Source organism: Aulonocara stuartgranti (genome assembly GCF_965226115.1).
Source record: "Aulonocara stuartgranti genome assembly, chromosome: 9".
NCBI classification, from domain to species: domain Eukaryota; kingdom Metazoa; phylum Chordata; class Actinopteri; order Cichliformes; family Cichlidae; genus Aulonocara; species Aulonocara stuartgranti.
This window is the reverse complement of record NC_138960.1, coordinates 17,869,140-17,893,446: the sequence shown is the minus strand read 5'-3', so window position 1 is coordinate 17,893,446 and position 24,307 is coordinate 17,869,140. Positions and strand designations below refer to the sequence as shown.

The 24,307-nt window shown below is 38.7% G+C and overlaps 1 protein-coding gene across 4 annotated transcripts in view; it reads left to right on the top strand.

Moving 5' to 3' along the window:
* The window catches only part of cnksr2a (connector enhancer of kinase suppressor of Ras 2a), a 121,392-nt gene that overhangs the window by 67,845 nt on the left and 29,240 nt on the right, over positions 1 to 24,307 (top strand). For 2 of the 4 annotated variants that reach the window (XM_082546441.1, XM_082546440.1), the window contains exons 13-23: positions 1,385 to 1,599; positions 5,864 to 5,924; positions 9,502 to 9,677; positions 12,345 to 12,418; positions 12,535 to 12,606; positions 13,174 to 13,241; positions 17,373 to 17,470; positions 18,023 to 18,244; positions 18,968 to 19,109; positions 20,656 to 20,874; positions 22,759 to 22,946. In XM_082546441.1, the coding sequence (XP_082402567.1) occupies positions 1,385 to 1,599; positions 5,864 to 5,924; positions 9,502 to 9,677; positions 12,345 to 12,418; positions 12,535 to 12,606; positions 13,174 to 13,241; positions 17,373 to 17,470; positions 18,023 to 18,244; positions 18,968 to 19,109; positions 20,656 to 20,874; positions 22,759 to 22,946 (1,535 nt within the window). The remainder of the gene's footprint in view (positions 1 to 1,384; positions 1,600 to 5,863; positions 5,925 to 9,501; positions 9,678 to 12,344; positions 12,419 to 12,534; positions 12,607 to 13,173; positions 13,242 to 17,372; positions 17,471 to 18,022; positions 18,245 to 18,967; positions 19,110 to 20,655; positions 20,875 to 22,758; positions 22,947 to 24,307) is intronic. The other 2 variants (XM_082546443.1, XM_082546442.1) reach the window with 2 other exon arrangements.

The window sequence follows — 24,307 nt, the reverse complement described above, 5'->3', positions numbered from 1 at the left end:
CCTTTAATCCAATGTATCCACTGTTCCTACACCAGTGCTACATGAAATGACTTGCAGTTCAGCTAGGGAATCAAACCAGTGATTGAGTACTTATCATTGCCCAGGGACTTGTGCCCACTTGGGTCATAACCTGTTGCACAAATATCAGAAAGCTGAAGTTTCACAAGCAAACTGAAAAATCCTGGGAGCAGAGAGGATGGATATCACACAGGAAATGAGTCCAGGCAACAGAACCTCTGAGTGCAGAGGTGCAGTTTGGAGCAAGAACAGAGGAAATCCAAATGCGTGCACAGACCTTATGAATTATGTGGGAGAGCAGTGCAATATTTGACAAAGGAAATAAAAAATCATGCTCCCAAACTGAAGGAAACTGGAAACTGCAGCTTGTATTGTGAAAAATGGCACAAATATAAGTGAAGTCTGTGTTATTTGTGCAGATTTTTGAATGCACAATCATTTGACTTGAAAAGTAACAACCGTGGAGTCTTTGTGTGATAAATTGGTGTGCCCCTTTCAATGCTGGCTAACACTTCTCTTCCTCACTTCCTTTGTGGGCACACCGCTTAGTGGCAGCGTGTGAAAATGGCTGCAGGATGTGTGTCTCTGAATCCTCACATGAAAACACAAAAACTCCTCATCACACCTTCACCAAAGTAAATTTGTGCAGGTTTATTATTTATACGTCTTTATCAACTGACGCTGCCTGAAGGGATTTTCTGACAGTTTGTCCTTCCCATATGTGCTGACTTTGGTCTTCTTGTTGGCTTTTTACATAACTGCATTGCAGCTAATAAGATGGTTTTATTCAACAGTGACCGTGATCTTTTCTTGACCTTAATCTGTTAGTCCTGGTTATAAATTACCAAATCCCCAGAGCTGATTTGCTGCATGGTTTTCTTTATTTCACAAATTAAGTAGTCTGTTTATCAGGTGATAAAACACAATGCAGAATTTTTTACTGCAGTCTGGGTTAAACAAAACTAATTAACCTCGAGGGATGCCGAGACTACGGGGCACAAAAAAAAAAAAAAAATTACGTCTGGAATTTTTGCACTCCTTAGATATTTTCAAAATAGCTGATGAAGTAAGTATGGATTCTGTAAATAGAAGTCAAAAGCTTTAAAAAGTTTTCCTTTTTTAAAATCTTTCTATTGACTGCTCTTGAAGTCTACTGCCCTAATTTTGATGCATTTGAATAACAGGACATTTTTTTCTGCAGCCTTTTATTTATATATTTTTAAATTTAGTCTCTAATTAACCCAGAAACCTTCATGACAACATAGGAAGTATTGATGAAGACAGACTAGAAAAAGTATGAGCAGGAGATCAAAATCAGTCAAATGTGGGCGGAGCTTTGATTGGCTGGTGTAACTGTGTCTCACAGAAGCCTCGCTTATGCGTTACGTGGGACTGTCCGGTGGGGACGAACGGACCAGCGGTGAAGACTACTCCTCCCACACAGCTCGTCCGGGCAAACGGTCCAATGATACGGCCAAACGTGCCAAGAGGCGGAGCCACCACAGTCAAAGCCCCTCCCATTATGTCCTTCAGACAAATCAGAGAGAGTCACCTCCCAGGGACCCAGCCTCCATTTATCATGTAAGGGATGGACTTTGTAAAAATGTATTTGCTTCTTCCTTTCTCTTTTTGTTCGTTTATTTATTTTACATGTTTTTGTCTTTGTTTTTTTGTTGCTCTTTCATTGTCTTTATCACTGCGGACTCTTAAATACAGAACTTTTATTTTTGGGTTGTTTCAATCCACAATGACAACTTTAAAGAAGACATGGAAACATGATAGCAACAACTGACATTGATGTAACTCTGTTTGTGAAGCTGTATTTAAGAAATAAGTGCTTAAAGTTCAAGTTTGAAAAAACAGTTTAGCATCATCTTCTGTCAGTACGGAATGTGATGTCATTTGGTTGGTCGGTTGGTTGTGGCTAATAGACTTACATTAGTTTATGTTAGCTAACTAGTGACAGAATTGACAGCTCGGAGGAAAATAAGACCAGTAAAACTGAAAAGCAGTTTGAGACGGCTTTAACAATTATGTTTATGCCAAGAAACCAAGGATATACTGTCTACTTTCACTGTCTCGTGTTTTATGTCCTCTATAAATCACTCTGGAAATTCAAAGAAGTGTTTTTTGTGTGCCAGATGGGGAAATCAATGCCACTCTTATATTGAAGACCACGAATGGCTAGACTAGCTTGGTCTGAAAGCAAAAACATCTACGCACAACTTTTATACCTAACTTTTATAACTATACATTTTCTTACTTTTGAATTTGTATACACATTGAACATAAAACATACTGTATCCCATGCATGCATCATGATAAATTGTGAACTCACCATGATAAATATATTTTAAAAAAAAACTAGTTTTATTTCCTTTATGATCTTAAGTGTGATCATTACTCACTGACAAACTACTTTTATGGTTGTTAGGCTAATTATTAAACATATACTTCAGGTTCATCATGTCATGCTCACATTGCTCAAGAGTTGTCCCCCACATTAGATGTGATACAACCTTGAAAAATATTCATTCCCTGACTGGTTGGCAAATAGTTGCTGGAAGCTGCTTGCGCCGCTTGGTGTAATCAGTCACAGAGATTTTATTGCATCAGAAACTTGCTTTGTACAACATATTACATATTGTTCCCTAGCAACCAGTGGTTGCCAGGGGGTCTCTTGACGGGTCTGTAAGCCTGTGTGACTGGGGCTTTTGGAGTCGATTGCTAGTGATTACCATCAAACTACAGCAATGGCTCACCAGCCTGTCAGGTAATACACATTTTTCGCTCGCAACTGGTGGTGGACAGATGATCAAAACAAAGTTATTGTCACATGGTTAGTGGTCATATGACTGCAAAAACTCAATATCTAAGGTGCCGCCTAGCCACATTAATCTTACCTGTTGGCTTGGACTTGTTTGAATGCTTCATTGTGGTTTCTTGAGGTGGATCTGACTGAGAAACAAGTCATGTTAGCGACACACCAAATCATGCCCTGCTTTTGCATATAATTTACTCTAATAGGATCACAGTGTACCATTGTACTATGTTATATTAATTAAGACTTCAAGCTAGTGTTTGAGGCAATATACCTAGACCTATACTCATTAGGAAGGTGATTACTGAGGTCATAAATCAAGAGAGCTACAGGGACCTCTAGACAATGAGACCCAATGAGGTGAACTCTCCGTTGGCCATGAGAACACAATTCAGGCAGTTGTTGAAGCTATGTCCATCTTTGATATACAGTTATACTCTTGCCACGCTATCAAGTCATGGTATTTATTTATTTAATTTTTTTCAGAAGCCTTACTACCACTCACAATCATGGTGGTAGTTAGTTATAATAACTTATTAACTATACAGATATAAAAGTGGCATTGATCTACTCATTCAACTTTTGACAAAATAGGCAAACATCCAAAGTAACCATGTAAGATAAAGTCTTTAAAATAAAGGATAACAAAGGGAATATGTCGTTGACAGGGATGATGTCCAGGAAGTGTAGAGGGAAAAAGTGCCCCAACAAGCTTTTGAAGTGAAACATCTCACTGAAATTGACATAAAAAGAGTACTGTTGTGTTTAAATAAGCTGTTGATTTAAACTCCAGGTGCAAAATATAGCTTCATATTGTGGATCTGAACTACTCTGGACAATCAGGAAATTCCTCTGACTTTCTCGGATCTGTTGTGATACGAATCTAACAGTCAGGACTCAGAGATTTGAGAGAAAGCAAATAGCTTTTAGCCATGATGAAAAAGTGCCACAGTGAAGTGTGATGTGAGCGAATGCTGACTCGTTATTACCCCCTGTCACTTCCATGACATCCGCCTGCCCTGCCTGTCCGTCTCAGCCTGCCGGTCCAGGCAGTCATTTTGGCCGGCGGTGACCTTATACATCTTGTCAGCATCTCTTTGAAAATTAAAAGTGTTTGCATGCCCGTGCTCGAGTATGTGTTTACAGTGTGCATGGGCGCTGCGATGGCAGATGGCGTGTCAGTGGGAGTGGGCGGGCCCATGTAATCTGTCCTGCTGAGTATTGGGCTGTGAGTGGCTGAGGTCCAGGCTCTGACATGTGTAATATCGTGACATCAGAGCTGGTCTGTTGCCCCATCTGACCGGTAGAGAGAGGTCACATGAGAAATGTGCTGGTCAGAGTTTGTTGTTTTGGATCAAGGATGCTGCGTGAGGCATCAAATACACTCAGTTCTCCGCAGTGTCATTACTCAGTCAGATCTGAACACAAGATGTTATATTTAGTTTGGCTTACTCTTTCAGGTCATTTCAAGGCCCACATTACTCTTATCAAATTATTCGTCAGCTAGGCACTGACCCTAGACATTATAAATGATGGACATATCTATTATGACATCATCCACTGGTGTAGTTCTGTTATGAGGTGTCGAGATGAGCGTTTTTGCTGAAGCCTTTGTGGTTTTCTGCAGTGAGAAAGGTGTGAATTTAACTGTTAATCCAACTGCATGCTCATTGGCTAATGAGCTGTCAATAACAAGCTGTTAGCCCCAGATTATTCTCCTTTCTGACATTAAAGATGGGATTATACTTTACGCATTCATAGATCTTTTTCCCGTGTGACTTTCATTTTGTGATCAGACACTGAGCGTGAGGTTCCATGTGGACTGCAAGAACTTTTCCACAGAGACTTTACATTACAATGCACTAGCCACGCATGCGACCCAGGTGGGGGACTTCAAAGAAGTATAACAGGAAAGACTGCTCGGCCGTCAGGGTTCCAGATGTGCACGTCTGTGTCCGCAATGTATAATGCAAACCTTAGAATGGCCAAAATTTTAAAAATGGACCTAATGTTTTATTCAGTATTTCCTGAAATGAGTCACGTGGAACTTGAGGTCCAGTCGGTGGTACATTTTCCCATAGACTCCTGTGAGACTGGAAGTCTTTTTACAATCACATCTAGTTCCCCCAGCTTTCATTAAAAACAAAGCAGGCTGAAGGCATTTCCCCATCGGCTTCACTTTTTATGTTTCGCTTTTCAGTCACAGAAGCTACGTCGGCCTTTGGCACTGTCTATGATGCTGACTAAACATTAGCATAGACTCCACATATATCATTGCCACTGTTTTATAAAACAAAATCAATCTTAACTTTTTCTATTCCTTCTGCTTTAGACAAACATGGAATCATGAACAGTTATTCTTTAAGATGTAACTGTTATCCACTAAGAAAATTGCACAACTTGAATGATCACTTCTTCATATATCACAGTAATCCCCTGATAGATTTACCTCTGTCCTCTTTTAAAAGCACAAACTAGATAATTCACTCTAAATTTTAAACACACCAAGTAAGTGGGCATGTCAGGGTTCACTGTCAGACTTCACATACCCTTGTTTTGGATGCTTGTCCTTCATGTTTTGCTTACTGAAGTCTCTGCTTAATCTCACAGCTCCCCTGAGCTTCTTCACACACACACACACACACACACACACACACACACACACACACACACACACACACACACACACACACACGTCCTCCCTCACCTGGACGTCCTATTGTGTCACCTGAACCTCCCTCCTGTCCTTCTGTTCTATGTTTAGAGGTGTGAAAGTCGCTAATGTCCTCCGTGAGGTTCACTTTTCCATCCCCTCATATGTGTGTCTGTGTGTGAGGAAGAGATAATGAGAGAACGGGGAGAACGATTCAGCTCCCCTTTCCTCGTCTCATCACTCCTGCTCTCCCTAAGATCGGTCATCTTTTATATCCCAGAATTCATTGCAGCAAACAAAGGGCACTGATTCATCCTGACAGCCTGCCTCTCCCTCCCTCTCTTCTTCCTCTTCTTTCCAACCTCTCTCAGACATACCAACAGTCCTCCTCCTCCTCCTCTCTGCAGTCAAAGAACAGGAAGAAGAATAAAGGTAAGCAGGAAAGCCACCTGTTAGGTGTGAACAGATGCTGCCAGTTGTGATTTTTCACTCATCCACTAATGGAAGCAGGAAGAATGTGAGAGCAGCTGCTGCTTCACAAAGCCAGCAGTCATAGTAACACTTTATTTGATACTGATCTGAACTGAAATGATACTTTGCACTCACAAAACTAACTCGGGAAAACTCAGTTAAAGAAAGGTTGTGATGACAAATTTGACCAAACTAAAAAATCTAAAAAGCGAAGGGCATTTTTTATATAAACTAAGCTTTGGAACAGATGTTTACTGAGACTACATTAATGTGAGTCAACTATCATCAGAAAAGGTGTGCTTGTATTGTAACAGCTGTTCTGAACCCCTGAAAAGTTTTTATGTCTAATTCAATCTAATTAAACACTTTAATCCTAACACTGAAATGAGAAAAACCCCACTCTGGAAAACAAAAATTCCAAATAAAATTCAAAAATATGAAATTATAACTCTCATGTAACTGAAATAAAAATGTCATAATGAAAATGAAGGCAGTCACATAGCTGAGGAGGAGTGGGGCAAAATTACTGGTGCATTTGCTCCCAATAAGAGGATTTGTGGTAGATTCTTAATTTTCTGGTGTTAGATGTCAGCATATGGATGAATTTTTAAGTTAATTTCATATTTATGTGTGTAAACACCATCCATAATTACCAGCTCATGCACATCTGCTGCCCTTGCCCATATATTTCAGCTTAGAGATTGGCAAATTCCTCCATGATCATGCTCAGGACTGGAGGTCTGACTGAAGGGTTTACTGGCTAGCAGGAGAACATCTAACATTTCCAGTTTTTCATGCTTCCCAAAGCAATTTTTGAAGGCAAGTAAATCCCATGTGGAAGACAATTATATAGAAAAGACAGGACATTTAGTTTTAGTCATTGTTTGTTTGTAACAAACTCTTCTTGCATATTAAGTGGATCCAATGTATCTGGAGACAAATGTGGAAAAGTTTGTCATATCAGAAGACCTAAAGCTGTGTAGTACAGTATCACTTACACAACTAGAAACTGGAAACACAAGCGGAACTGCATGTTTTCTAATCTCTGACCAACTAGAAAAAATTTTTTTTTTGAATGATGAGTTTAAGTGGGTAATTTGGGGTGATTTCCTCTCTTTGTTTTAATTGTTCTGTGACCTTGGGAACTTTTGGAAAACTTTCATTTACAGCTCTCCAATTTGTGAATGATCTGCTTGAAAGCTCAATGTGAAACACATTGATTTAAATCAAGGGGGAACACAGATAACCAGCTGGCCATTAGAGGTTCATTTAACTTTTTGCTGGCATCTTTTATCTAGAGTGTACAATATGAATCAACAAGCTCTAGTTTTACTTTCAAACAACAGCTAAAAAAAACTGCTGTCAGTAGTAAGGGTTAGTATCCCAAGTAGTTTAGGTACATATATAACATTATTATAGAAACAATGCCAATGGATCAAACCAACCCCTTTGTCTAGGCTGTTTTTCTTCTTATGAAAGTGAATGAAATTTAACCCACTGAAGTCCTAGTGCTGTGTTGTCCTTAAATGGCTCACAGACAGTTTGTATGTTCATCTGATCAGGAAAACATCTTTTACCTTTCATCAACAACTAAATGGAAAGAACTTTTGCCCCTTCTTCATCTTTTCACCTCTCAAAGAAGCTACAAGAAAGTAGATCTTATAACCAAATGAAGAGTTCCCCTTCATTTTCCATCACTGTGGTAAATACACAGACATGGTGAATATGTAATGAATGTTTATATTTGTGGTAACTTAGTCTGAAATATATCGTCAGTTTTAAAAACTGCTCATTGTTTCGTTCTGTTTTGTGTTACTCAGGCTAAAATAAACAAGTGGCCACAATTAAGAAGTTGGGAACTGTAGCTGTTTTCTGAGCTTTCCTATAATCAATGATTTTAAAGAATGGTGGGCTTTAAAAATTCATTATTATATAAACTGATAAATTGCTCCAGTAATACTCAAGATTAAAGTCGATTTCTCCACATTTTTGTGATCATTTATTAACGGTAATGCATAATTGAAAAACCTCATTGCTTTTCATGCATTTCACAGTTTGGGCTGAGCCAAAGAAAACATGATTTATGGTTTTAGCAGTTGAAATAAACAGTTAAAAAAAATCGATGTAAAAAAATTTTAATAATTTGCTTATGAGGTAGTTTTCTCACCTTGTAATCGTTTCATACTCATGCAGTCTGTGCAGACAGCTCTGTGTTTGCATTTTAACACGTTGTTCCCATTTTGCATGTTTTGATGAGCGTGCTGCAGACCGGACTGCAGGCGAATTTGCTTTCAGTCAGTGTGCACACATTCACGAATCCAGCATTTCTCTATATCATCGTTAACATTTATCGTTGCAGGATGATTACTGTAACATCAGTTCTTACCTTTTTAGTTTTATTTACATAAATGACTCAGTTGATTCTTTATTAGGATTTTTTCTTCTTTTTTTTTTGGATAATTTTACTCACAGCCATCAGTATTTTTTTCCCTATCTGACCAAACCTTTTTTTCTCTTCTACCACACGAACGAGGATTAACATGTTGAAAGGGATTGTTTTTTGTTTTTTTCCAGAGGCCTTTTGCTTGTTTCACCATCTGCCATTGTGCGAAAGCTTTAGCTCCATCTGCACGTATGGTCAACGGCTTTGTTTGTTTACCGCAATTAAAGCAAAGTTTCAAAATGAGTGTGATAATAATGATTTATTCACAGTTCCACTGCTCCAAGTGGTACTCTTATCAAATGTGTAATGAAATATTAGTAACTCTTTTCGTTGAGGATCAGAGAAAAAAAAATCTTCGTTTTCTATAACGAGTAGTTCTCTTTTAAAGCTAAATTGGTGATGGTATCAGTTTATAGCCTGGAGCTGCTGCACAGAAAATGAAGAATAATCATTATTCGAGAGCACTTTTGTGCATTTTGAGGATGTAAGGTGTGTGTGTGTCTGTCTGTCTGTGTGTGTGTGTGTGTGTCGAGTGGGGTGGGGGTGTTCTAAAGCTTATTAATTATCTCCAGACTCAAAATCTTTTCACAATGCGTAGTTGAAGTGTAGTTTTTCATGTCATGCACTGTGTAAGAATCCTGTTTCCTTTAGACCTGCACTGCCACAGATGTAAATGGAGTATTGTAACCATGTTAAAAGACTTTTCATCCAGTACTATGCAAGTTTCTCCGTGGCCTCGACTGAGAGCCAAGTTTCCCCGGTAATCTTTAATGAGGAGCCTGCTGAGAAAAATGTTACAGGGCTTTTATGCCAGAAGGAAAAGGCAGTTTTTATTAAACACCTCTTACCTTACTGCAGTGCAGCAGCATTCTGTCAAGTCCAGAGACTGAGGCATTGCCAAGAATCATTGCTACATTAGGATGTGACATTTTGTGAAAGATTTTATTCACACTGAAGTGAGAACTTACAAGCAGCATTAGTGCTACCCTTTGAATGACACATTTTCCTTCTTTGAGTTTGTGCTTTCTTCTAGTTTTGAGATCATTTTCTGTCCGTGAATTCCGCTGCCTTCACATTTCCTCCATGTTGTTCCAGGACGAAGTTTGGCCTCGCTGAGTCGGAGGCGTGTTTCCTGCAAGGCGCTGGGCAGAGGAGACTGCGAGGGTTGGCTGTGGAGAAAGAGAGATGCAAAGGGTTACTTTTCTCAAAAATGGAAGAAGTACTGGTTTGTTCTGAAAGACAACTGCCTGTACTGGTACATCAATGAAGAGGTATGTCTCAAAACTCATGTTGAGGTTTTTACTGACACAAAAGTGATGCTTTAGCAAAGGAGGCATTACCACAGTCGGGACCTAGAACTACAACACCATACAAGTGGATGTGCTTTGTTTGAAGCTGCCCTCCTGCTAGTGTGTGATAAAGACAGTGGGAGACGTTTGCATATAGTTTTGTGAAAAAAAAACCCAACTATACTTTCTTTTAATTTAAAGATGTATGTATCAAGACATAATATACTTGGTCCCTAACATGTTAATTTGCATGAATAACACAAATTGTTCATGCAAATTAACTCCAAAGTACATGCAAAGCTCAGAGAATTTATTAAAAAATAACATTTAAACAAAGCATTTCAAACTCTCCTTGCCTCAGTTAGCATCTTAACTGTTAAAGTTCATGACAGTACAATTAGAAAAGAACTGAATGAGTATGATTTGTGTGGAAGGTTTTCCAGGACAATGCTTCTTCTCTCTGCAAAGAACATGGTAGCACAGCTTAGATTTCCAAAATTATATATGAAATAATAACTTCTGGGACAATGTTTTTTGGACAGATGAGACCAAAGTAGAGATATTTGCACATAATGCACAGCATTATGTTTGATAAAAATCAAACACAACATATCAAACCTGTTATGCCCCTTTGCAACACCTGCTCCCTTTGCAGTGGCAGTGCACGAGTCTTCAGGTCTTACCTGGGTTGAAATGCTAATTGACTACACCTGGTGAGGTCCAAAACCTGGCACAGCTGCCAGGCTTTCGAGGGGCGCACCAGTTTTGTCTCTGTGGTACCACCTGTTTTAGCGAACTTATTATGTCATTTAAAATAAAATCTATTATTTTTTATACTGTGGTGTCAGACTCCATATTTATGTTGCTCCTTTTGAGAAAGGTTGTAACATAAATGGGGGCTTGTCCGGGATATTTTGGACACTTTAGATATGTTTGTGGAGACAAAACATCAGAGGTTTTGAGTGATGATTAAGGTGTTAGCTGTGATTGAGAAAACTCTCCTTAGCAAATGTGTTTCAGCTGGGTGGCTGTGCTGCCTGTCCACTGTAGTACCTGTTTGGTGGTTTAGTTTATTAAGTTTGGTGGTTATCCTGGGTGGGGATTCAGACTTCAGAGTTTTCTTGTAGACTGCATCTCTGATCTGCTGCCTGCTCTTGAGTTTGCGTTCAAAGTTGCCTCAAACATCTACATCTAGTAAATAAGTGTTTATGGATGCCAGATGATGAGGTGAGTGCTTTGTGCTGTGACCTTTAGTGTTGTGGAAAAGCTGGCTACTTTTGTTGGATCACTTGTGAGTGTTGTTGGCCAGGTGACGGCCAAAAACATTTCTTTAAATTGCGTAGATATTGCACTTCATTTGGGGTTGGTCACTAGTACGCTTGCTTTACTGAATTTTCTAGATCAAAGTAACTTGTTGTGGCATAGGGCCGCTTGGTGTGTGACTGTTTGTGTGATGGCAAGAACAGATCACATGGTTGGGATTGTTGGTTGATGCTTTTGGTTTGTGTTGTAGTAATTGTCTGAGTAATTACTTACTGAGTAATCCTTTTGATTTGTGGCTGTTGTGCTCATCTATGTGCTGGTCACATGTTACTTTTGTTTGCTCTGTGCAGCAACTTGGGATCCTCATATCCATGTTTGAAGATGTCAACTAAAGTTATGTGTGAGGTGTTAGGCCCTTCTGCAACCTCTTTTCTCTTTGCAATTTAAAATTATATAATGATAAAAATAAAGTACATTTTTAAAACTCTGGTGACAGTCTCCATATTTCTGTTTTGGCTTTTGAGCTTGGTCTTAACAAGCACAAACACCTTATGACAGCTGTCAAGATGGAGGTGGTGGAGGGTTGAGAGAGAGCTGTGTATAAACAAATACAATGCATTCTTCAACTAAACTGAAACTGAAGCAATGTTGTAAAGAAGAGTGGGTCAGAGAAACAATGGGAGAGACAGAAAAAGTCATACATAAAATCATTATTTCAAGTTGTTGCTGTCAAAAGTGGTTTTATGAGCTACTGTATCACGGGGTGTACTTTGTTTTTCTACACACTACTTCTGTGTTGTGACTTAAATAAATAATGAAATAGTGGTATATGTAGTAAAATGTGGTATACGCCTGAGGTTGGATTTAAATAACTTTAAGAGTAATTTCTCTTTTTTTTGCCCGATATGTAAAACCATGGAATTGACAGAACTCTTACATTTTTTGCACATGACTGTAAAGTCAAACTTATTTATATAATTTGATTAATTTGTATCAACATTAGCGTAACGTCTTTATTTATTTTTAACATTCTTTTTTATCCCACCATCACTTTTTCCCCCTTCTAGTTCTCTGGTTTATGGCTAAATAAACCAGAAAAAAAAGCTGGCAAGAATTCGCTTCTTAACACTGTCAGTGCAAACCCCGTCAGTGGCTGACCAGAGAGCTGTTAGGTTTTAAAGTCTTATCTTTATTTAATCTGACATTCATCAACCTCTTCCTGTTCAGTCAGACTTAGAAAAAATAATGTGCATTTGGAAAAACAGAGAGTGAACACATGAAATCAACAGTTTTTTTAGCCATCCTCTTTTTCTTTTTTTTTCTTTTTTTTTGGCTTGCTGTCTGTCTTTTTTTTTAAACATTTCTTTCTCCTCGCTCTTTGTTCAGGATGAAAAAGCCGAAGGTTTTGTCAGTCTTCCAGAATTTAAGATCGATCGAGCCAGTGAATGCCGCAAGAAGTAGTAAGTGCTTAACAAACGCAGGTCTCTTGCATATATATGTGTATGTTACGTGCAGATCACATGCTCTTGAATGTATGAATGTGTGCCTGCAAAAATAACACCCTCTATCCCTCTAGTGCTTTCAAAGCTTGCCACCCCAAGGTCAAGAGTTTCTACTTTGCAGCAGATGGAGTGGATGACATGAACAGGTAAAGGAGTGTGTGCAGGGTGAAGGTTATAGAGTAGGGCAGACTTCCAGCTGGGTGGCTAAACACCACAAAAGACCCTTCAAGTAAAAAGGGGGAAAAAAGTGTTTTATTTAATGTTTAAAAAGGGAATTTGTTTTTAGTATCAAAAATTTTAAGACATTTTCACAGAGGCCATTTTTTTATAGGTGGCCAATTTTTTTATGAGTCACAACATACTAAGGATAATATATTATACCTATGTACCTGTTTTTGTCTGTTACTGACTTTTTTTAAACAAAATATGTATATATTTGTTCATCCATGTCTTACATAACATTTAAACCATGTTTGATATACCTATTTACTTATATGATGTAGTTATCATGCTGTAGATCAGAGCAGCTCAATATCGTTTCAAACTTTTAAAAAAACAAAAAATTAAAATAAAAAGAAGTAATCATTTTTTCCCAAGTGATTATTTATGTACACTGTGAGACTTTGGGACCCCAAGCGAAATTGTTATTTTAATGTTTAATTATTTGTTTGCGTACATTATGAGATAATCTAATTAGTTCCCCCTTCTGTTAGGTGGCTGAGTCGCCTCAACATGGCCGCTGTAGGCTATGCAGAGCGAGAGAGGATACGCCAGGAGCAGGGTGAGGGGCTCATTCAGCGACATGGTGAAGGGTTCTTCAAACGATGGCTGCTGTAGGATGTCATCTTAAGCCAACAACACAATAATACTTCTATACCTATTGAACTTATTGTTATATTCCCAGAATAGCCAGATAAATCTCCTAGGGGCTTACTGGGAGAAAAATTTGTTAATGGGCAACTAATGACCCCGTACCACACATGACTGTTTCATTACACCCCCAGGCACTCAGAAACCAAACAGTTATTTTTCATCCGCTTGGTAATGTGATGCAATTAGCTATTTCTGGAAATATATTCTCCTTCAGTTCTCAAAAACTAACAAGCGCAGAGGAACCATTCACTTAAAAGCGGTCCACATTCTTCACTCCACTGACGAAATGTGAAGTAATGTACATGTTTTCCGGGTTTTTTTAAGGTCCTGGGAAGAAAAGAATAATTTACAAGGTTAGTTTGAATTTAGCTAAATGTTAATAGTGAGCAAACCAGGTAAATGACATTATAATCTGGGTAAAAGTATTTGAACTATAACTTTGGACATAAGCAAAGATAATCAACTCAATACCCCCAAGGTTTTGGATGGTAATGAGGTGAAGCTAGTTGGGTCTAAAAATGTTGAAAACAAAGCCACAAAAGCCAGGGGAATAAAATGCCATCATTCATACCATTTATACGAAAAGAAAAAAGTGGGTTTTTTTAATGATTAAAAAGGATGTTTGTTTTTATTACCAAATATTTTAAGACATATTAGTTGTTAATAATTTGGTTTTAACTGTTTAGTCTGAACAGTTTTTGATCCTTTACTATGTTCCACATAAAATCTGAAGCATTAAATAAATTCTAAAAAAAAAGAAATGTCTGGAACATGGTTAGCCAGAGGCTGCAGAATACTCTGAGACTTTTGAAAAGCTTAGATTAAAGATTTTTTTGTGTGTTCAGTTCTAATATTTTTTTAAAAAAAAGAAAACTGTTCATGGGTAGAATAACCAATGAGCTTTTTGGCCCTCGTGTCTGTTTAAAAAACTTAGCTATGAATAAACATCACAGTTTTTTCTTCTTTTTTCCCCCCCCTCTCTCTGTTTTTTTTTTTTTTTCAAGATTTACATGTCAGTTGGTTGCTGACTCGTAGCAAATGAATTATTGTTGCTATATCAAAGGTTTTTTGTGTATTAAATACTCAAAGCAAAACATCCATTCTACTTGTGGAGTGAGGACCAAAATGCAAGATCCTCATTCAGAGTTTCAATAAAAAGCCAAAATTTTAATAGTTGTAATCCAGATTTAAAACTTAGTCCCAGGAGATCAGGAACAGTAAACAGAACAAAAGAACAAAGGAGAGACAGGGCTATTTATACACACAAAAGGTAATCAGGGAATAGGAATGGGAATAGGGAATATATAGAGCTGAAACTAATCTAGACAATAACAGTCAAATTAAAAGTGTGACACAAGAGACAAGTAGACAAGTAAAACTAGAAGTGAACTGCAACCATAACTAAAGCACATGAAACAAGAGTAAACTTGACACAAGAGAAAGCATACAAGGTCAAGATAGAGGGAAACATTAGTCTATAAAGTCAAACAGTAGCAACATGTAACCAAAAGTGAATGACTGAAAATACTAGGCAATATTTGAAAATGAAAAGTGAGTAAAAACATAAAATAAACCCAGAACAGGAAACAAAACTAAAATCACCCCACATAGCAGACAGGTCTGTCCCGGATCTGGTGTCAAGCTGGCACTTCTGACTGACTGGTGTCATGGCAGGGTGTATGTCAACCAGATGTGGGCCAGGTCTGGCAATGATGGCACTATTTATGTTCCCATTTTCCTATTTTAGTTAGAGGACCCAAATGCCATGTTGCAATACTATACCGCTATGGTAGCCAATGTTTCAAATGCAGGTTTGACAGGTTTGTGAGAGTACACTTCATCCAAAACCTAATGAGGGTTTAGTCATGTTTACTGCCGGGTGGTTGTAGCTCCAGGGGTAGAGCAGGTCACCTTCTGATCAGAGGGTTAGTAGTTTGATTCCTGGCTCCTCCAGTCTGTATGTCAAGCCTGTGAATATGTATGAATGTAGTTAGGAAGCACTCAGTTTAGAGAGATTGGGTGAATGTGGCATGTTGTATAAAGCACTTTGAGTAATCCAGGAGAGTAGAAAAGTGCTACGTAAGAATCAGTCCATTCACTGTCTGAATGGAATTTTGTCATGTTATTTTTGCACTATTATGTTCCGGCACATGTTGTGGTTTGATTAACGTACACATTAGGCTGACATCTGTTGCCAGAGCTGAAACTGTTCTGGGCCAGCACAGGACCACCAGTGTGTCTGCAGCTGGCCTTGTGCTGGCCTATGTGTGGGCCACCTCTGGCAAACCAGATCTGGGCCACCGTCATTCTTTGCGGTATGTGGGTTATGTGTAAGCACATTGTGTTGGCCAGATCCGAGCCATACCAATTTTGCTATGTGGGACAAACAAGAATTCAACCTCCAACTCCATCTGGGAACTGTGGCACAAAATGCCTGATAAGATGTTAACCTGATAGATGTACTTGGGGCATGTTTTCTATCTCTCATGGTATTCCGATGGCTGAATGGAAGGTAAATCAATAGACAGGTGGATAAATGGAAAGAAAATGGTGGAATACTTAGTACAAATAAATAATAAATAATAAATACTATATTTATCCATTTACTTTATTTTATGCAGCTCTTCAGATTATCCTAGCTCTTCTACCATGAGGCTGCCCTCCCTTTTGATTTGATTCAAAAGAATTTGATTCATATAGCACCAGTTCCCATCAATAGTCATTTTAACCACATTACTTTGCAAAGTAAAAACCCAACAGAATCACTAAGAGGCTTCCACTAGCAAACAGAAGGTTTGAACAGCAGGTTGATTGCGCTAATTTGCTCAGAGCCAGAGCAATGTACCTGATGTGGCCATGTTAGAAATAACTATAGTGTCATCATATAGAGCCAAGAGAAGGACAAAAGCCAACAACAAAATCTCAAACAGGGCTGAACTTTTTCTAATATCTACATACATTGTAAAAAAAAAAAAAGTAATATAGAAGTATTTTACTGTGTATTTTACAGTTTTGTACTGTTCTTCTAGAATATCATTAAATTTACATAAATAGACTGTGATTTTACATTCCAAATGTAAATTAACGTAAAATCACTGTAAATGTAATAAAACATAATTTTGTTTTTTTAAATATATTTGTCTGTACATATGCATATTTAGATTGTTAAAATACTTTCACAAATGGACCATAATTTCACAAATATTTGTCCATTATTTAAAAGATTGAACTGTTAAATTCAAATGTAATGCTATGGAAAAATATATAAAATGATTCTTATAAACTTTTTTTACATCAATAATAATAATTATTATTGTCATTTAGGGCGATTGTGGCTCAATAGTTGGCAGTTCACCTTGTAATCAGAAGGTTGCTGGTTCGAGCCCCGGCTCGGACACTCTCGGTCGTTGTGTCCTTGGGCAAGACACTTCACCTACCACCTACTGGTGATGGCCAGAGGGGGGATTATAAAGTGGAATTGTAACGCGCTTTGAGGGTCTCAAAATAAATGCAATCCATTATTATTTAAACCAACTGTTAACTGTATATTTCTGTACATTTAAGTATTATTATTCATATTGCCGCATTCATTGACCTTGTTTATAGGTAATTTCATTGTTTAATCACATTAAAGTGTTCCTAATTTAATGTTTAAAAGCACTTGAAAAAGGCAAAATCCCATGTAAAATTAGGGCAACAAACTGTATTGTCATTACTGAAAATAACCTTATTTTCATGAGAAAGTTATTTTCTGTTATTTTCTGGTATTATTTTTGCCCCCAGCTGCTGGAATATTACTGTTTTTTTAGGATTTTCTTTTTTTTACGGTGTACACTGACTACTGATTATTCATCACTTCAATCATGTTTAATATGAGCATCCATCAGTTTAATAAATGACAGAAAATAAGGAAAAGTGTAATTGGTTCCCATTAAGAAACAACACTCTAAGCTAATATGTAAAATGTGCATGATACTACAAATACACTAGATGTATGTGTACGGATGGATCTGACAGTATGTGGGTGGGTTTCCTGTAGATTACTGGAGTGAAAGTGAACATGAGGATGACGCTGCCTCCAGCCCCAAACAGGACAGTCCCCCACCTCCATATGACACCTACCCACGGCCTCCATCAGTGAGTCACTCTCTCTCAAACACGCACACACACACACACACACACACACACACACACACACACTGTAAACTGTATTGCATCTCTCACAAGGTAGATATTGTACTCGGAGGCTAAATTGAGGCCTTGTGCTTCCTAGTCCACTGTAACAGTTGGAATTATTGCCAATAAAGCAATAAGTACAGATAGTGCTGAGGCTATATTAAACATAAATGTTGCTATATTTGAAGTTGAAATGGGTTGCTGTACATCATGCATCTCTGTCCTGGGCTATGTTTTTTTTAATCATCGGGTAAAAGAAAGGAAACACCAACAGCACCTTGTCCATGTAATTGAAGTTACAAAACACAGGCTGCTAAGTTTTAAGATAATAATAGAGTCACTCAAACACCCCTCTGCTTTGTCTTCTTGTCTCTCACCTACCATATCACACACTTACTCAATCAGGCAGGCATGCTGATGAAATCCTTTCTTTGAAGTGTGTCATATGGTTGAATGAAACAAGGCGATCATTTGATGTCTGCCACATTGTCTCCCTTCCCTTTTCTCTATCAGATGAGCGCCTACTTGGAAGGAGGTCGGACCACTCGGCTGTCTTCCACAGAGACGTCTCGCTCTCGCTCATCCCAAGAGGACTTCCTTTGTGGCGAGCCCCCTGCTGCAGCTGCAGAGCCGCAGTACCACCCTGGTCCTCTTGGGGGAGGCACCACACACAGTGGCAGAAAAGCAGGGGGCAGCAACAGCAGCGACATACAGTACAGATGTGATCCTGTAGAGGTGTGTGATGATGTTTAATATTACCTGAGTTTAATGGTCTCATTTCAACAGTTCGGAAATTGTTCTTTCGACTTCGGAGCATGAATGTGCTTTTTAGTCTGAATTTACACTCACCAGCCACTTTACTACATTCATCTATTCAACTGCTATTTAACGCTGATGCATAGTTAGCTAATCACATGACATTAACTCAGTTCGTTTAAGCATGCGGACATGGGAAAGAAGGCCTTCTGAAGTTTAAAAAGAGCATCAGAATGGGTAAGAAGTGACTTTGAATGTGGGATAGTTATTGACAGGCTGGTCTCAATATTTCAGAAAGTACTGATCCACTGAGATTTTTCCACACAACCATTACATAGTTCTGCTGTGACATTCTGATGTTAAAAGAACAAGTAAAGCGTGGATCCACCCAGCTTTGCATGTATATCAATGGTTCAGCCAACTGATGGTGGTATACTATTACTAACTATAGTGTGGGACTCTTGATTTCAATTACCGTATAAATTATATCAAATAGATTTTGTTCCTAAGTTCAGACTCTAGAAGATGATGAATATAGTGCAACAGACTGTTTCCTAATTAGCATATTATGTTTAGAGAAATACATTTTACCAACAATAAACTACAATTTGTAATATAGGAGCTGCCTTCATATGGGACCACATGCTTTGATTGCATCTGGTAAGTCTACTGAATAATTTGTTTATCTGTTGTTTTCTGTAGTACCGCTCCAGTCCTGCTGGGGGCAGTAGTGAGACAGGGTCCCCGGGCCGCTCTTCATCATCGCAGAGGCGCTCTTGGCAGGACCTGATTGAGACGCCATTGACCGAGGCTGGACTGCACTACCTTCAAACTGGACCACTTGGTAGTGCCCAAATTCCAATTCAGTTGCTTGAACACATCAGTGTTAGTGACTTCTGTTTAAGCTGTGATTATGTTCTACAGAAAGAATGAAAACCCAATGTGTTTCTGCACACCAACATGTTTCCCAGATCTTCCCCTCATAGTGGTTTGTTGCAATATAGGTGAAAAAACATATTCTTTCCAAGATGGCAAAAAAAATCTAAAAATGGATTAGTGTCATTTAATTATAAAGTGTAAAGTTTGTTTTTCATTAGTTATTAAATCTAAATCAAAGTGTCTCATATTTAGCTAGCTCGCTTGATAACAACCAGTTCTTTATTGTTCTTATTTAGTATACAGTAAACATCTATGGCAGTCCAGCTCTTTCAAGAGGGGAATGTCTGAGGTACATGTAGGTTAAATGGTGTGACTGTGTTTCGGCCAAAAGAAAGTACAGCTTCAATTTTTATGTCTCCACCCTCTGTTTTCTGTCATGCAAACTCTTATTCCATGCACTGACATTATGAAACATAGACGTAGCATTTGCTTGGAAAAATTAAACCAGTGTGAAAGTGCCTTAAGCCTGCATTTTATCTCAAGGCCAAAAGATGGCGATAGTTGTGGATAGAGTCAATGAGCAATCAATTTCACAGTAAGGCACGCCCCTTCCTATCACATTTGTTTTAAAAACAAGATGACAACAGTGGAAATGCTCATCTTGAGGCTTCAAAACAAGCCTGTAGAAACCAGTGGATGACATCATGATAACATGACATCATATTAGTTATGTCCATCTTCAATACTGTATCTACCTGTACCAGGAATGTCATTTTTTTTCCCTGAGCTATAAAATAAATGAGTGAATTAATTAATTAATAATTAATTCTGTACAATATGGTCTTGTATAGCAGTGTCTTATATAGAAATATAGACTTATTATATATACTTATATATACTGTATATTATACCTTTGTACTTTTACCCCATCAAATTTAACAAAATGGTTGCTTCACTAAAAGTAACAGAACTGCAAAAAAAGTGTTTTTTTTTTTTAATTTGCTATATCTTAGATTGTTATTTTATTAATACCAAGAACAAGAAAGCTTTTCCAGAAAGTCTGCCATTAAAATTTTGAAAGGTCCATACACAGAGCAGAATTTCTAGTGTTTTGACAGGAACTACTCTCTGCTCAAGAAAGCGCCCCCATGAAAACTGTCTGCTATCATCTGTGATCATCAGCTTCAGCTCTCCCTCATTAAAATCAACTTTGACCCCTGCCTGCAATGATATTTGTCAAATATTTTGTGCAGCTGCTGATGCAGCTTGAAGCTTGTGTGTTTTATATATGATCTTGTGTTTAATAGTAATGTATGTGTTAAGTGTTCTTTCTGATGCTCCAATGTGGACAGTGGCTTTAAAGCTGGAATAGCAATGTGTCTCTGATTCAGTCAGAATATATTTAAAATAAATGTTACTGTATTGAACAGAGTGTTCTTTTAAAGAAATGAGTCATGTTGCATTCATGACTCAAATAACAGCAAATCAATTTTCTTTTCTTTTCATTGCAGAGGACGCCGTCTTTGCTGAGCCAGGTGGTGGCTCAATGATGGCCGGAGCCGTTTACACTCTTCCTGCTCCGAGGAATGTCCCGTTGCCCATGGCAATGCAGAGGCTGATTCCTATGGCAACCCAGGGAGGGAAACCCCGCAGCTTCACACTGCCACGAGACAGCAACCTCCACACGCTCCTCGCACCGCCTGCAAAAGAAGAACAGCAAACACACAACGGTGAGTTCATGCTGGATCAGGCTTTTGGTGTGAAATGCTTACAAGGGCACAGAGAGCTTAAAGCTAATCCGGAAGCATTATTTTTATTCACTATGTTTTAACACCAAATCAACACTACAGTAAAGACAAAAGCAGCATTCATTATACAGTACACAGAGATTTTAGGCAATAAAAATAAAGCGAAAATACTTTAAATCAGACTATGAACCAGCCACAACATCTGAACATTGATGCAATTTAACAGTTAAAACTAGCTACCAAACAAGCAGTGTTGCATTAGAAAAAAATAAATTCAAATAACAGAGAAACATATGAAATGTTATATAGGGGAGAATAATGAGCTCTCCTAAAGGATTGCACAAATGGTTTAAACCAGCCGTTCCCAAGCTACATGGTCTTCTTTAAGGGCCATTAGTGAGGTTGCTGCTTTGTCTGAAAGCAAGAAAAAAGCCTCACAATTCAAACTTTGAAAACTTCTTTTAACAACAGAATTTCATTATGTTGCTATGAGACTGCAAGCAGCCACGTCTGTGGATGAAAACTAAAGCCAATGCAAAATTCCCCACTGCAGAACTGCAGTTCCTCTCTTGACCACTTGAGGCTGGCCCAAAGCTGTGTTTTAACCTTTTAGAGCCATTTAATTGAATTAAATGCCAAAAATGATATGGCCTGCTGCGAGTTACAGTTCATTCTAAGTGAAATTCTAGTATTTTATCAGTCTGTTACTAAGCACCAATTATCGGTTTCTAAGCACCAGTATCCGTGTCTATGCTTTGTACCTGTGTGGTTTTTGGATGCAGATTGCTACACATGCTCACTACCCTTAGCTTATAACTTAGGGCTTTCAAATTCAGTAACTTGTGGGAGCAAAAACACCAAGATTGAGGTTTTCTGTAGTCCAAAACCAATGGGTGATGCCACGATGACTATGTCTAGCTTTTATATACAGTCTGGTTTTCATGACATTTGTTGAATTGCTATGTGCTGCACGCTATTTTCACTGCAAGAGCTCAATGAGGGAAAATACTTCCAAGTACTTAATATTGCTCTATAATAACGGGGGCTCGGGTGTTTCATACAATGACAGCTAATTCTGAGCTAGTTCTAGCCACTGACACAACGAGCTGGAATGATCAAATCTGGAAAAAAATAATTGCATGTTTGACCTTCTCGATTTCACTGAAGGACAAAATATTTTATGTTGGGGATTAACTCAGTAGAAGAAGCTGGTGCTGCTCTCAGTGATGCATTTTTTGGGTAACAGCAGAGCGCAAAAATGTGTCTCGCTGTGAATGACAGCCACTAGAGACTGAGGGGGAGGGGGAAAAAGGAAATTTCTTTTTAAGGTGAAGATGTCAGCACATGTGCCATATATAAAAACTGCTCTCAGGCACAGACATATCCATTTAAATCATCATCAGCTTGAAGCAGAGCACACTGCAGTCATACATTGATCTAATGAGGCTAATGACACCACGGTGCTCCTGTTGCCAAGGTGAGGCAAGCAGCATATGAAAAGAAAGGACTGCAAGAGTAAATAAGACTGATTTATGTAATAGCATGATATATGTTGCATTTGTTAGGGAATGGATTGAACAATCAATTATAATGTGAGCAAGGAAATAAAACTGCCAAAGTGATGAGGGTGTCCCTGAGGCTGACAGGATTTTCTCCTCATTAATAATCCTGCTGTGACTAATACAAATCATTACACAATGTCGTAGATGTGTCGAGGTGTGCTGCTGTCCTCCAGTGGTTGATCTGAGATATAACTTAAGGCGCTCCCCGGCCTTTTAGCTTCTAATCCTGTAACAGATGTGAAGCAAAGAGTTCAACTCAACGTTAAATGTGCGGGTCTCTGTTTCCCCTCTGACTGCTCTGAAGGTGGCAGTGAAGGTGCCTCGCTGGGCGACCTGTTTCGTGCGTGCGAGCAGGGTGGGGTCTGTCCTCTGGGTCGGGGGTCGGAGTCCAAAGGTCAGTCAGAGTTCAGGCAGTCATTTCTCCGAAGGGCCGCTGACCCTCATCTCAACGAGCGCCTGCACCGCCTCCGCATACTGACCTCCACGTTGAAGGTTGGTCCTCACTCTCATTCATATAGACACATGCGCAAGACGAGCACGGGGGCACGCCAAACACATGCACACTTACAGAGGCACAGGAGGATTTTAATTTCTGACGAGACGACTGACCTTTCCCTAACCTCTCACCCAAACTCTTGTCGATGTTTGTACAGATGTAGACACCGGGTTTGTGTGATGCATTTCTGGCCATTTGAAATACTATAAAAAACAAACCAGCGTACAAACATTTTATAAGCAAGACGTTTACCACATTTGAAGAAATAAAAAAAAACTAACATTTCAGTTAAAGTTGTTTTTGATGTTTGTGGTGCATTTATTTTCACTTGTACAAAATTAATTGCTATTGCAGTGTACTGCTGATACTGACAGTATGTGTGTGGGATACTGGTCTCGAACTCCAGTCCTCGAGGTCCGGTGTCCTTTCCATGTGTCCCAGTTGCAACACACCTGAACACAATTAGTAGGACATTAGCAAGACTCTATCCGGTTGTTCAGTCTGACGTCACTAGCCGTGTCTGGGCCTAAACTCCGCTACAGGTCCATATATCAAACGATCACTATGGCATTACTGAGAGTTGAAAAACTGCCTAAAGTCTTTCATCTATAATAAAATGATCAGCGTTCTGCTCTACCAGGTGTAACGATTGAGTTTAACATCCAGGCATCCATGAAAACGGAATTTATGACATTTAACGGAGTTAGAAGTTAGCAGGAAGTTAGCTCGCTAGCTTCTATCTAAATACAATATAGCATGTCCTGACTGGGGGTTTTGGAAACAAATTAAAACGTACAGCTCTGTTATCACTTCCAACATAAATGTAGACAGAGAACTAAACAGCAGTGACGTTTGTAGGCTTACTGAAGTTTGGCTAGCTGGTATATAATGATGTGCTACGTGACCGCTAGCGACACAGCTATGTTAGCATAGCATATAAACAAGCTAACTTTTTTTCCACTCGATAAAAGTTAACGTGAGTGTTCTCGGTGGTCAGGAACAAATGTAATCGCATGGCAGGATGCTGTAAAAGGACCAAACTTCAGCCAGGAGAACAACTGAGATAATCCATCCACAATACGAGGTTAGTCATTCATATACTGCTGCATGGGCTGGGCTGGGCTGTAGTTACATCCTAAGGTTTTAAAAACTGAGTTTAAATAAATGATTAGCGGTAATAAAAGCTGAGGGAGGTCAACAGTGATCACTGACTGTTTTAGGAGCTTTTTGAGATTAAATAGAAGAAAATACATAACATTAAACATGTTAACAACACAAAAGCCATATTAAACGCAGACTACTTTAGGCCCGGAAGTAGGATTCGCCACGTCATCACTTAACAACTGGATAGAACTTA